The sequence below is a fragment of the Pongo pygmaeus genome, chromosome 9 (genome assembly GCF_028885625.2).
Source record: "Pongo pygmaeus isolate AG05252 chromosome 9, NHGRI_mPonPyg2-v2.0_pri, whole genome shotgun sequence".
NCBI classification, from domain to species: domain Eukaryota; kingdom Metazoa; phylum Chordata; class Mammalia; order Primates; family Hominidae; genus Pongo; species Pongo pygmaeus.
The window spans coordinates 128267328-128282804 of record NC_072382.2 but is presented as its reverse complement, the minus strand read 5'-3'; the positions used below and the strand labels follow the sequence as shown (position 1 = coordinate 128282804).

General features: G+C 54.2%; 1 protein-coding gene across 4 annotated transcripts in view; it reads left to right on the top strand.

Moving 5' to 3' along the window:
* The window catches only part of KIRREL3 (kirre like nephrin family adhesion molecule 3), a 592978-nt gene that overhangs the window by 549873 nt on the left and 27628 nt on the right, over positions 1 to 15477 (top strand). For all 4 annotated transcript variants that reach the window (XM_063671606.1, XM_054437752.2, XM_054437750.2 and 1 more), the window contains 2 exons: positions 2937 to 3087; positions 9869 to 9974. In XM_063671606.1, the coding sequence (XP_063527676.1) occupies positions 2937 to 3087; positions 9869 to 9974 (257 nt within the window). The remainder of the gene's footprint in view (positions 1 to 2936; positions 3088 to 9868; positions 9975 to 15477) is intronic.

The window sequence follows — 15477 nt, the reverse complement described above, 5'->3', positions numbered from 1 at the left end:
CCTAGTACCTCTAGTAGCAGAAGCCTTCGCATACTGACCAGACTCCAATCCCAACCTGGAAGTGCACCCCCACACACACTCAGCACACCCTCCCCGGGGTGCACCTGACCTAGTGGACCCAAAGTGATGGGGAAGTAGCTGCAAAGGGGAACAGGAGAGGGAAGGAGGTAGCAGCCACAATGGGGAACTAGCTTCGGAATGACATTGTGGCCCAGTAGAGAAAAGCAATGACCTGGGAAGATGGGAGACCAGCAGTTAAGATGGGTTTGCTTCCTAAGGCTGCCATTACAACGCACCGCAATTCGGTGCTTAACAAAACAGAAATCAATTATCTCACAGTTGTAGAAGCCAACAAGTCTGGAATCAAGGTGTCAGCAGGTCTGTGCCCCTCCAAAGGCTCCAGGGGAAAATCCTTCCTTGCCTCTTCCAGCTCCTGGCAGCTCCTGGCATTCCTTGGCTTGTGGCAGCATCCCTCCAATCTCTGCCTCCACCTGTACCTGGCCTTCTCTGTGTCTCTCTGTCTCCTCCTCCTCTTCTTCCTCCTCCTCCTCCTCTTCCTCCTCCTCCTCTCCTCCTCCTCCTCCCCTCCTCCTCCTCTCCTCCTCCTCCTCCTCTTCCTCCTCCTCCTCCTCTCCCCCTCCTCCTCCTCCTCTCCCCCTCCCCCTCCTCCTCCTCTTCCTCCTCCTCCTCCTCCTCTCCTCCTCCTCCTCTCCCCCTCCTCCTCCTCCTCTCCCCCTGCTCCTCCTCCTCCTCTTCCACCTCCTCCTCCTCCTCTCCTCCTCCTCCTCCTCTCCTCCTCCTCCTCTCCTCCTCCTCTCCTCCTCCTCTCCTCCTCCTCCTCTCCTCCTCCTCCTCTCCTCCTCCTCCTCTCCTCCTCCTCCTCCTCTCCTCCTCCTCCTCTCCTCCTCCTCCTCCTCTCCTCCTCCTCCTCTCCTCCTCCTCCCCTCCTCCTCTCCTCCTCCTCTCCTCCTCCTCCTCCTCTCCTCCTCCTCCTCCTCTCCTCCTCCTCCTCTCCTCCTCCTCCTCCTCTCCTCCTCCTCCTCCTCCTCTCCTCCTCTCCTCCTCCCCTCCTCCTCCTCTCCTCCTCCTCCTCTCCTCCTCCTCCTCTCCTCCTCCTCCTCCTCTCCTCCTCCTCTCCTCCTCCTCCTCCTCTCCTCCTCCTCCTCTCGTCCTCCTCCTCCTCCTCCCCTCCTCCTCTCCTCCTCCCCTCCTCCTCCTCCTCTCCTCCTCCTCCTCCTCTCCTCCTCCTATCCTCCTCTTCTCCTCCTCCTCCTCTCCTCCTCCTCCTCCTCTCCTCCTCCTCCTCTCCTCCTCCTCCTCTCCTCCTCCTCCTCCTCTTCTCCTCCTCCTCTTCTCCTCCTCCTCCTCTTCTCCTCCTCCTCCTCTTCTCCTCCTCCTCTCCTCCTCCTCCTCTCCTCCTCCTCCTCCTCTTCTCCTCCTCCTCCTCTTCTCCTCCTCCTCTCCTCCTCTTCTCCTCCTCCTCTCCTCCTCCTCTTCTTCTCCTCCTCCTCATCTCCTCCTCCTCTTCTCCTCCTCCTCCTCTCCTCCTCCTCCTCTTCTCCTCCTCCTCTTCTCCTCCTCCTCTTCTCCTCCTCCTCCTCTCCTCCTCCTCCTCTCCTCCTCCTCCTCCTCTCCTCCTCCTCCTCCTCTTCTCCTCCTCCTCCTCTTCTCCTCCTCCTCTTCTCCTCCTCCTCCTCTTTTTCTCTTTCTCTTTCTCCTTCTCCTTCTTTTTCTTTTTCTTTTTCTTCTGAGGCAGGGCCTCACTCTGTGGTCCTGGCTGGAGTACAGTGGCACAGCCTCGGCCCACTGCAGCCTCAACCTGCCATGATCAAGTGATCTTCTCATCTTAGCCTCCCAAGTAGCTGGGACTACAGGCACAAGCCACCATGCCTGGCTAATTTTTTTTTTTTTTTTTTTTGGTAGAGACAGGATCTTCCTATGTTGCCCAGGCTGTTCTCCAAGTCCTAGGCTCAAGGAATCCTCCCATCTCGGCCTCCCAAAGTGCTGGGATTACAGGCATGAGCCTCCACACCCAGCAGACTGTCTTCTTTTCTTCCAAGGACACCAGTCATTGGGTTAAGGCTCACTCTGAATCCAGTATGACCTCATCTCAAGAGCCTCAACTAATTACTAATTGCTTAACTAAACTGCAAAGACCCTATTCCCAAATAAGGTCATATTCTGAGGTTCCTGGTAGACAAGAATTTGGAGATGACACAATTCAACCTCCTGTAGGAGCCTAGTACTTATTTCAGGACCAACTTGAAGTGTGAGTTTGGTCAAGCTCCGTAGCCTCTGTCTATCTCACCTATTTCCTCCCCTATCCAATGGGAGATGACGGTATCTGTCCCACCTATGGTTTGATTCAGACTCTAATGAGATCAGGGAGTGAAAAGCTTTGGAAAGTTGAAAGGATTTATATAGGCAAATAATCAAAAGGATGTGCACTGATTCCGCCCATATCCCCACCCACTCTGACTCCCATTCCCCAAACTGTGCCCCCTCTGCAGACTGTACCCACTCAGGGGCCACAGTCCCTGCTAGTTGCTTCCTACAGAGCCTGAGACTGTCACTCAAGCACCAGAGCCAAACAGATGTGAGTTCATTTCAACATGGGAACTCCCTGAAGCCTGGTTTCCATGAAGTCTACCCTGGTTTCTTTTGTGCTTTTAGCATGTGAATCCAGACTAATTTTTACATGATTGAAAACTGTCTAGTTCCTTTTTCCTTCCACAGCCCAGCACTTAGCCAGGCCAGGGAGCCAAGGGCAACCCCCGAGCTCTGCGTAGACATTGGCAGCCCAGGTCTCCTAAGCTGAACCCCTCCATCCACAGCTCCTCCTTCTGTCTAAGCTGGTACTCGTTCACCCCCAACCCAGGCTGGCCACCCCAGCCAAGCGACATGGAGCTTTCTCTCCCCTCTCTCCTTCTCCCAAGACCCTGCTTCGGGACGGCAAGAGGGAGAGCATCGTCAGCACCCTCTTCATCTCCCCTGGTGACGTGGAGAATGGCCAGAGCATTGTGTGTCGTGCCACCAACAAAGCCATCCCCGGAGGAAAGGAGACGTCGGTCACCATTGACATCCAGCGTGAGTACCCACCCCTCCCCCAACCCAGCCCTGCCAGGCCCAGGGAGAAACACCCGCAACTCTGCCCATATCCTGGCCCATCTGATGGCAGGAAATGGGTGAGGCAGCTCTGTGGATCTGCCAGCTTGTAGATACGGACAGGAAGGACCATCTTGTCTTCCTTACTGTCATGAGATGCAACCTCACAGATGAGGGTTTTTTGCAAAGGACGTCTTCAGGCCACATTTCAACACCTGTACAAGGTGGGACTTTCATACCAACAAATACGGTCAGCTGCTGCCTCTGCTGGCCTAGCCGGTGGCCCCCCTGTTGGAGAGGAAGTCTGAGTGGAGATGCTGGTATTTGAAGGGTCCTCAGGCTCCAGAATCGGCAAACAGCGCTGTGCTCTGGAGAGGGTGCACCAGTCACTCTCATGGAAGGGTCAATCGAGGGGATAAGAAGAAGGAAATCTATATGTATTATCTCATTTAATCTTTTTTTTGTTCTTTTGAGACAGAGTCTCGCTCTGTTGCCCAGGCACCAGATTGTGTAGTGACGCAATCTCAGCTCACTGCAACCTCTGCTACCCAGGTTCAAGCGATTCTCCTGCCTCAACCTCCTGAGCAGCTGGGATTACAGGCATCCATCACTACACCCAGCTAATTTGTGTATCTTTAGTAGACATGGGGTTTCACCATATTGGCCTAGCTGGTCTCAAACTCCTGACCTCAAGTGATCCGCCCGCCTTGGCCTCCTAAAGTGCTGGGATTACAGATGTGAGCCACCTCGCCTGGCCTTATTTAATCTTTACAACAACTGTTTGGAGAAGGTGCGACTGTGGTCCCTACCGTGGGAAACTGAGGCACCAAAAGGGTGATTAACTTGCCCAAGGCCACTTAGGTTTCAAATGCAGGCAGCATAGCTTTCCAGAGCCCACCCTGGTAACATCCTCTCCACACTCCTGCACAGCCAGCCCTCGGAGGACCGTGTAGGATTAATATTGACAATTATGATGCCTTAGGGCTCCACCAGCATCGCATTCCAAAACCACCTAACAGAGACCCCTGAAGGTCTCCTAAAAGTCTCCCTAAGGTGCCTGTCAGCCCCAGAACCAAGAAGAGCTCAGCAAGGTGTTCCAGGGGCCTTCCTCTCAGGACTGGATTAGTTCAGTTTAAAGGGTCGAGACTCAAAAGTGGACTTCTCTCCTCTGAGATCCCCTCCCTGCCGCCAAGCGTAACGCTACCACAAGCTGGTGGCTGCTTCTGCCCTGGGTTCTGAATTTCAAGGCTGGAGCTGCAGGCTGGCATTCATGTCCTCCTTAGCCTTGTATTCATTTTAAAGCAAGTGCATTTAAAAACACTTCCTAACAGCCCTGATTCCTCTAAGCCTTCTGGATTCTGGGCTCCAAGTGGCTCTCCAGGGACCTGGAGTCCAGAGATGGGGTCCAGGCCTTAGGGTTCTGAGAGCTCATCTTGGCAGCTGAGAGCAGAAGTTCCCAGCCAGTGTCTAGAATCCTAACAGACACCATTTAGATCTGAGGGCAGAAGAAATGGTTGAAAACCTCAGGTAGGCTCAAGACACCCACCCACAAAGGCTGAGTTCTTGGGGCAGTGGGGGGACTTCATCTTCACTGTCTTGCCACCAACTATTAGCAAATATCTCTGTCCCCCCTACAACACCTGACACACCCCTGTACCAAGGAGCCTTCTTGCATCCTCATTCACAAGGAGCCAGGGCCGCGGAGCTCTGGCCAAGCCTAGAGCTAGGGTGATGGAAGGAGGCCCCGGGGCACACAACTCAAGGAGGGTGGGCCCTGAAAGTGAGGCAAGGCCTCCTTAATCTCTGACCCTCGGCTCTTTCCCCTCACTGGCCCTGGCACTGGCCTGGGTCCTGGGTCTGAGCACCGCCTCCTCCTGTGTGGTGAGCAGCTGCATGGAGCAGTAAGCCCCACTGCTGGGAAAGGTGAGATGCTGCGAAGCCAGGCAGTCCAGCGTCCAGGACGGCTCCACCACCCACGGGTGGCCTGGGCCTACGCCTGTCACATCACCCTAGGGGACTCTGGTTCCTTGTCTGATTTGGCCAAATGACATCCAAGGCCCCTTCTTGCCCTAGGACTGGCCACGGATCAGAGCTCTCTGTCCAGATGCAATCCAAATCAGGAGGGGGAGAGGGCAGGAGACACAGAGCATCCAAGCTTCCTACTTCCAGGCTGCCATTCGATTCACTGCCGCCACCACCACCCTCCCTTCTTCCCCAGCCTGTCCCCAACCTGATCAGGAGGCCTGTACAAAATGTTACAGACTCCTGGACAAAAGCGACAATCTAGCTGGCCCCCTGCGACAGCAGCGTAGGTCCTGGCAGGGAGAGGTGGGAAGAAGCAGTTTCCTGCTCCAGGCATTACCCCAGGAGAACCTCTCCAGGCAACAGGAAACTCTCCCTCCTGACCACAGCCCACCCAGCCTTCTGCACTCATGCCCACAGAAGATCATTCATCAGGGTGCAGGTGACAGTCTGCATCCAGAGGACACTGGGTATTGCCAGGCCTCTGGGCCCTTTCTGGCTTCCTTTCCAAGGACATCTCAGCCACCTTAGGAGGCGTCGGAATGAGGTCAGAGTGACACTTGGGGCCCAGCAGCCCAGTTTCCCAGACCAGCCTCGTCCAAGGCAGTACTGGGTAGTGGTGAAGCCCACAGCATTCTTCCTGCTTTGAACTCTCTGCCACTTACTGAGTGGCACTGACCCGGTTAGTTAACCTCCTTGTGCCCCGGTTTCCTCCTTTGTACATGGAAGTCATCATACTTACCTCCTAAGGTTGCAGTGAGGATTAAATGAAATCCTTCCTGTCAAGCCCCTAGTGCAGTGTCTGACACATTGTGAGTGCCCCACACCTATCAGCTGCTGTCAGGACGCAGAGCTACAGGTGAGTGGTGCCCCTCATCAGGTGTCCCCACAGCCCTAACAGACAAGGGATCTTCATCCATTTGTCCCCGCGCTCACCGCCCCTAGCCTGAAGGTGCTTGTATGTGCTTGCCAAGCAAAGCACACATTCTCCACCCACTCCCTCCCTCCTTCCCCCTCCTCCTGCTCCGGCTCCTCCTGCATTTATTCGTTTGTTCATTCGGTCAGCATCCAACTGTTTACTAAGGACACCATGGGCTGCATCAGAGCTGCCTTTGTGAACCTGCTCATTTTCTCAGTCAACCAAGAAGCATCCAAACTCAGCAAAAGCACATTTGTTGTTTGTTTCTCTTGGTCTTCATATGTTACCCAACGGAAGACAAATCCCTCAGATTGAGTAATGGGAGAGAAAGCTTAACACCCCCAAAGCCTCACCACATCTGGACTCTGTATCCAGCTGCCAAGTTTCAAATGAATGTGCTACAAAATCACTGAGTCATGAAGATTCTCTCTTTTCCCACCCTCTCCTCCATGTAATACTTCCCCTGAAAACACACGCACGTGGACACACGCACACACGGGCGGATGGAAACACTAACAGACTCTCAGCTGTAACATCTGTTCAATGTGATCTCAGTTCCACCAGCTACATCAAAGCTGCCCTCCTGCAAGTTATGCTGCTGACATCACAAGTGAGATTAAAATCATGTTTAATAGTTGGATGTGACATAAACTATTTATACCTCTGGAGCTTGGCAGACTTCTGAAAATTTATATTCTGTACACCAGCAGAAGTGGAGAGAGAAGCTGGGGCACCTCTGGTCTTGGGGTGGAGGTGAAGATAAGGCCAGTGAGTGTGGAACCCTTGTGAAACGCTTAGGGGCAGGTGATCACCAAAGACGATGCTAAGAGGAAGGGAAAGTGCAGGAGAGCAGCCTCACGAGTAAGCTGATCATGGCAGGGTGTGATGAGGCATCGGGCAGCAGGAAGGTCCTACAGCAGTTGTGTGCCCCACCTCCCTGCCTCTCAGACCTCATCACTTTAGAAAGGACCCCCAGGTGAGGGAAGGGCCTCCTGGAACAGCCCCCCAAGTTCTGTGGCGGGTCCCTTGAGTCTATGGGACTGGCACGCACCTCCTCAAGCCAGACTTAGGGTAAGTACTCATATCCCAGAGTTGGCCTTCATAATGTGAGGGCACGGGCCGGCAATGCGTTTGGATCCATGTGGCAATTCCCAAGCTCCTCTGCCCCACCGCCTCTTCTCCAGCCCACAGCGAGATGCAGGCTCCTCCCTGGGTGTCCATGTTCTCTAGGTAGGGTCACACAGACGCCCAGATCAGCCAGCCAGCCCTGCATGGAAAGAGGGCTGGGACTCCTGATTCAGCCTTGCCCTGGAAACTAGGGTGCAGCTTTGAGGAGAGGCCGCGGGGTTCTGGGGGTGGGAGGAGAGTTCTCATGGCTATTCCTTGTCACCTCATCTTTCTGACCACTTGAATTATGCCTTACAGCCGGGATTGAGATCACAAGTGAGGGCACTTCCCTTGTAATTCCCCACGAAAGGCAGGCAGGCTGACCGCACCAGAGCAGATGTTTCCTGGATTTGTGGTCCCCCGCCCGGAACTAGGGAAAATGTGGGAGAACAGGCTCCCCGGCACAGTCGGCCACCTGCTTCTCAGAAAACAGAGTTCTCTCCCCAGTGCCTGCAGATAACAGCACAGCCCCTGGGGTCATCTCCCAGGCCAGCTTCTGTGCCTGGCACTAGGCGGGGAGGCAGGGTCCTCTTGGGCACCAGCAGGAAGAGGGCAGCTGAGCAGTTATGTGATCCCAACTCCAGGGTAAGGCCGGCTTGGTCTGCAGCTGAGAGGCTGAGTGTATGACTCTCTGAGGGTCTCAGGACCCCACCATAGTCCCAACCAGAGCCCAGACCAACTGGGCCAGCTGGGGCCTTGCTCCCTTTGTGGTGCCCCCATGGGGACCGAGAGAGACCAGCATTTTTCCTCATTGCCTCTGAGAAACTGGCTTCTTCTTTTTCTGGAAATAGGCTGGACCCCTAGAAGTCCTCGTGACTTTCCAGCAATTTGCTCTGCTTGTTAGTGGGGACTGACCCAGAAGATGCAGCCCAGGGCCCAGCCTGTCAATAGGGACGAGGTCCCGGGCTGCCCACTCAACTCAGCCAGACCTCTGGACCATGACAGGGAAAAAGGATGGGAACTGGCTCATTATCCCCTATCCCTCAGCGTGTGGATACCCCGGGGGTGCCAAGGCCTGGGGGCCACCGGGAGCCCAGCAGCAGGGGTGACACCAGCCTCTGGAGAGGATCCAGAGCCAACTGCCCCTGAGCTGGGCAGGGCCAGGCTGACGGAAGCCCTTCCCACCTGTCTGTCTCTCTGCTGCAGCCCCCTCGAGCTGTTTCCATCTTTCCATCCTGCAGTGTCTGCTCCTCCTTCATATCTCTTTTTCTCGTTTGACTTGGTCTTTCTCTCTAACACCCTGTCATTGTCGGGCCCTGTGTGCTGGGTCTCCGTGGCCTTTTCTGCTTTTGGTCTGAAATCCTTGTCTGATTCACAGTCTCTGCAAACAGGTCAGTCTCTCCGTCTCTCCATCACTCTGCCCTCTGCTTCTCTAGATTTCTCTTTTTCTCACCCTTTCTCTGCACTTCTCAATTTCTATGTGTGTGTCTTTCTGTAACTCTGCCCATGTCTCTCCCTGTCCTTGTCACCTCCTCATCTTTGTCTCTCTCTCTCTCGCTCTACACACACACACACATACACACACACACACACACAAGCATACACACACATACACACACGCATAGACACATACACACATGCATACACACAAACATACACACACGCATACACACATACACACACAGACACACACAGACACACATACACATGCATACACACATACATGCATACACACATACACATACACGCATTAGACACACATACACGCATGCATACACACACATACATGCATACACACATACACACATACATATACACACATTAGACACACATACACACATGCATACACACACATACACGCATACACACATACACACATACATATACACACATTAGACACGCATACACACACATACATGCATACACACATACACACATACATATACACACGCATACACACACATACACACACACACACATCTCTCTTCCTCTATGGTCTCCATGTCTGTCGTCTGTGTACGTGTCTCGCTGTCGGCCTCCAGTCCCTTCCGTGTGTCTCTGTGTGTCTCTGTGTCTCTGGTTCTTGTATCCCCGACTCTTTCTCTCCCTGACTTTCTGTCTCCTCCCCTTCCCACCATTTAGCACTTCAGAGCCTGGCTTCTTATCATGTCAAATGAGAAAGCGAGCCCCAGCCTGGGGAGCTGAGGCCGTGCGCCACCAGCCAGGACTGAGTGGAGATGATTAGGCTGATGAAAGGGTGTAAATGCCACTTTCAAGTTAACAAATGCCCCAGAACCTTTACGGAAAAGAGATAATAAACAGACATTTCAAAGACAGTCTGCGCTGAAGTGAGGCTGAGTGTCCACACGCCCCTCTCTGCCCTGCACCCCTCTTCCCACCTCTCCTTCCTGGAGTATTTTGTTCCGCCCAAAAGTTGGAGGATGGGAAACCCCTGGGCCCAAGCCTGAGGCTTCCTGGCTCAGGGTTCATGTCCACGCCAGGCCCCAAGTCCACGGGGAGGCCCTGTTCCCACCTCCAGGACTGTCTGCAGCAGGCACCTCCCATGGAGCCCCCAACTTCCTGGAGACCACCAGGGCGGTGGCTGCTCTGAGGATCCCTGGGTGGTGGAGTCTCTGGCTCTACCCTCCATGTCACCCAGGATCTCCCTGCCCCCATTCTTTCTCCGGTCTACAAGTGACTCTCCTCTCCCTGCAGACCCCCCACTGGTCAACCTCTCGGTGGAGCCACAGCCAGTGCTGGAGGACAACATCGTCACTTTCCACTGTTCTGCAAAGGCCAACCCAGCTGTCACCCAGTACAGGTGAGAGTCACTGCTGAGGGGACCCGGCCTGGCCACTGGCCCCCACCCCCATGCCTCTCACATGGGATGTCACTTAGGGTCCTCAGCATGGCTGCAGTGTGTGCGTGGTCCACATCGTGTGTCCAGTAACCTTCTTCCCTTCCCCTTGCACCCGCCTGCCTGCTGGCCATGTGGACCCTTCTTCTCCTTTGTGAGTGCACGTGCCCTCTTCCACTGGAGGAAGCAGGACTCACACCTTCTGCTTGAATAGCCTGTTTATTCCACACTCCGAACATAGGGAAGAGGCTCAGGAAAAAAAAAAAAAAAAACAGAACAACCAGGAGAAGCAGCAAGATCAGAACCTCCATTCTAGTCTTGTGCCCATCAAACTGGTGGTTCACCTGGGTAGGTCAGGATGTCTGGGCCCCAGCCCAGTCCAGTGAGCATCCGGGATCACACATACTCATGGCCCCTGTGTGTCTCTTGCTCACAACACGGATAAAAGCACCACTGTTTGATTTGTTTGTTTGTTTGTTTGGAGACAGAGTCTCGCTCTGTTGCCCAGGCTGGAGTGCAGTGGTGCGATCTCAGCTCACTGGCAAGCTCTGCCTCCCTGGTTCACGCCATTCTCCCGCCTCAGCCTCCCAAGTAGCTGGGACTACAGGCACCCGCCACCACGCCCAGCTAATTTTTTTTTTTGTATTTTTTGTAGAGACAGGGTTTCACCGTGTTAGCCAGGATGGTCTCGATCTCCTGACCTCGTGATCCACCTGCCTCAACCTCCCAAAGTGCTGGGATTACAGGCATGAGCCACCGCACCCGGCCAAAGCATCACTGTTTTTGTTTTACTTGTTTCTGCCTTGTGACAGAGCTTCTTGAAGGCAGGAACTGCAATTTAGTCACTGATGGCTCTCAGCATGTAGCACAGCACATGGCATAAACCAGATGCTCCTTAGATGTGTCTGACTGATCCAATAAACACACAGGGCTGCTCCTCTGGGCGCCTTTCTTCCTGGGCACTGTCACTGCACAAGACTCTAGGAGACTAAGTGACCTTGGAGGCACTCAAGGGCAGACTCACCTCCTTTTGGGTGCCATGTGGAACTTGCCATAGCCCTGACTCAGCCTGGTCTCTTTCCACCAGACCAGGCTTGGTGGTGGATCCCAGGTGTCACCTCTGCCATTGATCTCGGTCATTAAGCTGCAGCATCTGCAAAGGCCAAGGATGCTAATGGTCCCAGCCTAGGAAATAAGCCGGCCTGGGGGAGTGGAGAACAGGGAAGACAAGAGCCAGTTTGGCCCCGGCAGGCAGAATGGAAGGAAATCAGCCACAAGGACAGCCAGGGATTCAGGTTGGACATGAGGAGGTGCTCCCTGCAGAGTGCATAATTAAGCAGCACTGGAGTCAGAAACCCAGGCAGAGCCCAGAGTCCCTATCCCCAAGGATATTTTTAAATAGGATGAAACCCATCTGTCCTGTCCAATTTAACCATTTGCTTGACTGGAGTCAGAAGAAAGATCAGATGACCTCCAGGGTCCCTTCTGAGCCAAGGACTCCAGGCTCCCCAGAATCATGTGGGTCCAGCCAGGTCCAGGGGGCAAGTCTGGTTTGGCTGTGGTCTGGCATCTATTCAGAAGCCACTGAAGATGCAGGAGAGGTGCCCAATGAGACTTCCTGGCCCTGGGCTTCCACGCTGCACCTGCCAGGGCTGGGTTTCTCCATCCTAGTTCAGCTTCTCTCCTCTATCTGCTCCCAGGTCTCTGCTCCTGGTCCCTAAACACCAGGTACAACATGCCCAGAAAATACCTGTCATGCTAGCTTCCCAGGGCAGCCCTTCACACCCACAGACCACCCCACAAGCACCCCTATTCACCCTCACAGCCGCCCTTAGAATGCCTGTTGGGCGCCCCAGAGACCAGGACACACAACTTTCGACTTTCATTTCTCCTCGCTGCCAGGCTCCGGTCACCTGGGGTCCTAGTGATGGGTATGCTGGGCAGACAGCAGGGCTGCACGCCCTGGGACCTGACCCCTCCACCCCCAAACCTGCCTCCCCCACCCACACCTGCCTACTGACCCGGACAGCAAACACCCAGGAAACCAAGTGCTGGGACTGATTCCCAGGGTCGCCAACCTCAAAAAAGCAGAACAGCAATGATAGGAAGGAGAAGAAGGTGGGAGGAGAGGAGAGGTCACCGCAAAGCACGTATGAGAAAATGTTAACAACTGGTGAATCCGGGCGATGGGAGGGTGGCAGTTAATGGGACTATTCTTGCAACTTTTCTGTAATTCCGAAGTTTGTTTTTTGCAAGCTGAAAATTGAATGAACAAGCAGAGAACATGTGGGCTTCCCTAGGCTACAGGTGGCCTGTGGGTCCTCCCTGTCGTACTCCCCTGGAGCTCACAGTACCACAGCCAGCCTCTCCTATACCAAGCAGGAGCTGGGAGGGGCAGGGAGGGGCAGGGTGCCCTGCAGAGACTCACTAGTTCTTCCTGGTCACCTTCCCTTGTGGCCTTTTGGTTAGTGAAGGGCCCTGAAAACACCTCACTGAGGGGTCATCTCCCTCTAGGACTCCAGAGGCTTCAGGGAGCCCCCTCCGGCCCCCAGGTTAATGCCAGAGAGCCAGAGTGGCCTGGGAAGGGAGGAGGCGGAGGGGCCCCCAAGAGCGGAGGTGGTGGGCGCCTGCACCCACCCACATTCGCTCAGCCCCTTCACTCCAGCAAGGTCTCACCAAGCAGCCAGGTGTTCAGATGCAATGTCTGGATCCAAGAAGAAAAGCCGTAAGCAAATCTCATCACAGAAGTACATTGATTTTTCCTGACAAGATTACAGGAAACTTTGTTTCTTTACTTTCACTCATCTTGATAGCTTCCTCCCTGCTCTCACTAAGAGGCTGTCATCTCTGAAACTAGAGATAACACCCTCCTCCATCCCAGTGCCTGGAAAGGAGGCCTGGGTGGCATGTGGGTGTCATTGCAGATGCTCCTAGGGACCGGGAGCCCAAAGTGCTTTGGGGAGCTTTCCTCTGAGTCTCTCAGTGATCCCCAGCAGATAGCAGGATGTGGCCCCCCACCCGAGATGAAACCTTGGTCTATTTGAGGACAACCTGGCGGCTGTGACACGCCAGGCCCCCTGATTCTGTGATATAAATAATTAATCCTCTTACCTTTGTTCAGACCAAATTAGACATTGACTGGGAGAGGCTTAAGCTGACTCCACTTTCAGAGGGGCTGGGAGAGGTGGGGAAGCAACAGTGAGTCGGGGGAGGTGGGTGGAGAGAGGGGAGGAGACAAAGAGGAAAGACAGGGAAGAAGAAACTGCACCAAAATCAGAAGAGGCGCGAAGAGGGTGGGGCGGGACTCGCTCTTTAGCTCTTGGCCTGGATCCTTGGCCAGCTGCGTGGATGCAGTGGTTTGAGTGTCTGTGCTTTTGGCAGGGACCTCTCAGAGGATTTTTCAGTGCAGCAGGGGAAGAAAGACTGGCTGGGCGAGATGTGAGCTGGGGGCTCTGTCGGGTCCAGAGACACCTCCCCAAAAGACCTGGCTTGGGCTCCTGCGGACCCAGCCCCAACAGCGGCTCCCGTCCTCTTCCTTCTCCGGCTCCCTCACCATGAGAGGAGAGGACAGGGAGGGCAGGGAACCTTGGCGCCCGGAGCCAGCAGCAGTTCTGCTGATTACTTGGGGCCAAGCAGGTGGGGCTTCCACCCTCCGTGATGCTCCTGGTGAGGGGCCCTGGAAGGAGAGGAGAGGCGAGAGCTTCTCCAGGAAGCCCTGAGGAAGACGCATGCTTGGCCCAATCACCTGGGCCCAAACCCTCCAGCCCCAGCCGGGCACCCACAGCTGTGAGCAGCCAGGGCTCCCTGCCCTCCCAGCCCAGCCAGCTGCCCGCCTGGCTTCCCGCTGCGTCCACCACCTGGCCCCCTCGCCTAGCAGGGTAAAAGGAACTGCGGGGCTGGACACACTTCCCCAGCTGTGCCTGGAACTGAATTCATTTGCCGCAGGCGGGGGCCGGCCTGACTCTTAAGTCTGGTCATTAAATCAAAGTTAGAGATTGAAACGACACATGAATAACTCATAATGGTTTGTTGGGAAGCTTCTTAAGCTCTAAGGGAGCTATGGTTTGCTCTGTTGTTAAACTACAGTTGTTATTATTAATTGTGTTCTTAATAATTACCCAATATTAATTTGCAATAACAACTGCGTGGTGCTAGCCTAGGTGCTCTGTCTGATGCCAAGAAACAGTCGTCTCTCGGGGCTGGATGGGTCAGACGGAGGCAAGAAGCTAATGGAGGGAAGGGCAGGAGACGGCGTCTGTGGTGCCAGGAAAAGCTCCAGGAATAAGATAAAGGGGAGGCAAAGCAGGGGAGCAGAGACACTGCAGTTCCAGGGAGCAGTGGCTGCGGGGTGACGCTTCTGGAGGCAACGAGCCTCTGCAGCTCTGGAAAGACAAACTCCCCATAGACACTTCAACTGTAACAGCCTGAAGAGAAGTTCTGTGGTTTCAAAAAAAAGAATGTTGATCAGAGTAGGATTAAACCAGGGGAAACGGAGAACTCTCTCTCCCTGGAGATCCGTAAGGAAGCCCCCAACTTCACATGCATATGCACATGCACACGCCCACACATGCACACACTCACACATGCACACACATGCACATATGCACACGCTCACACATGCACACGCCCACACATGCACACATGCACATGGACACACATGCACACGCTCACACATGCACACATGCACATTATCACACTCACACATGCACACATGCACACGCTCACACATGCATACACACATGGTCACACACGTGCGCACATGCACACACTCACACATGCACATACAAATGGGCACACTCACATATGCACACACATGCATGCATGCACACACACATGCACATATGCACAGTTCACACATGCGCATGCTTACATGTCACACTCATATGCACACACAAATGCACACGCTCACACATGCACACACTCACAAATGGACACACTCACTAATGCACACACTCACACATTTACACATGCACACACACATGCACACATGCACATGAACACACACATGCACATGCACACATGCTCGCACATGCACACATGCATACACACACCCACACATGCACACATGCACACCCTTACATGTGCACGCACTCACGATGCACACACCCAGCCACATTCACACATGCACACATTTACACATGCACACACTCGCACATGCACACACACGCACACATGCACATGCTCACACATGCACACATGCACACGCTCACACATGCACACACGTACACATGGACACACATGCACGCATATGCACACACACATCCACACATGCACACACACGCACACGTGCACATGGACACACATGCCCACACTCACACATGCACAGATGCACATGGATGCACATGCATGCACATGCACACATGCACACACACATGCACACATGCACATGGAGACATGCCCACACTCACACATGCACACGCACACACATGTGCCCATGAACACACATGCACACATGCCCATGGACACA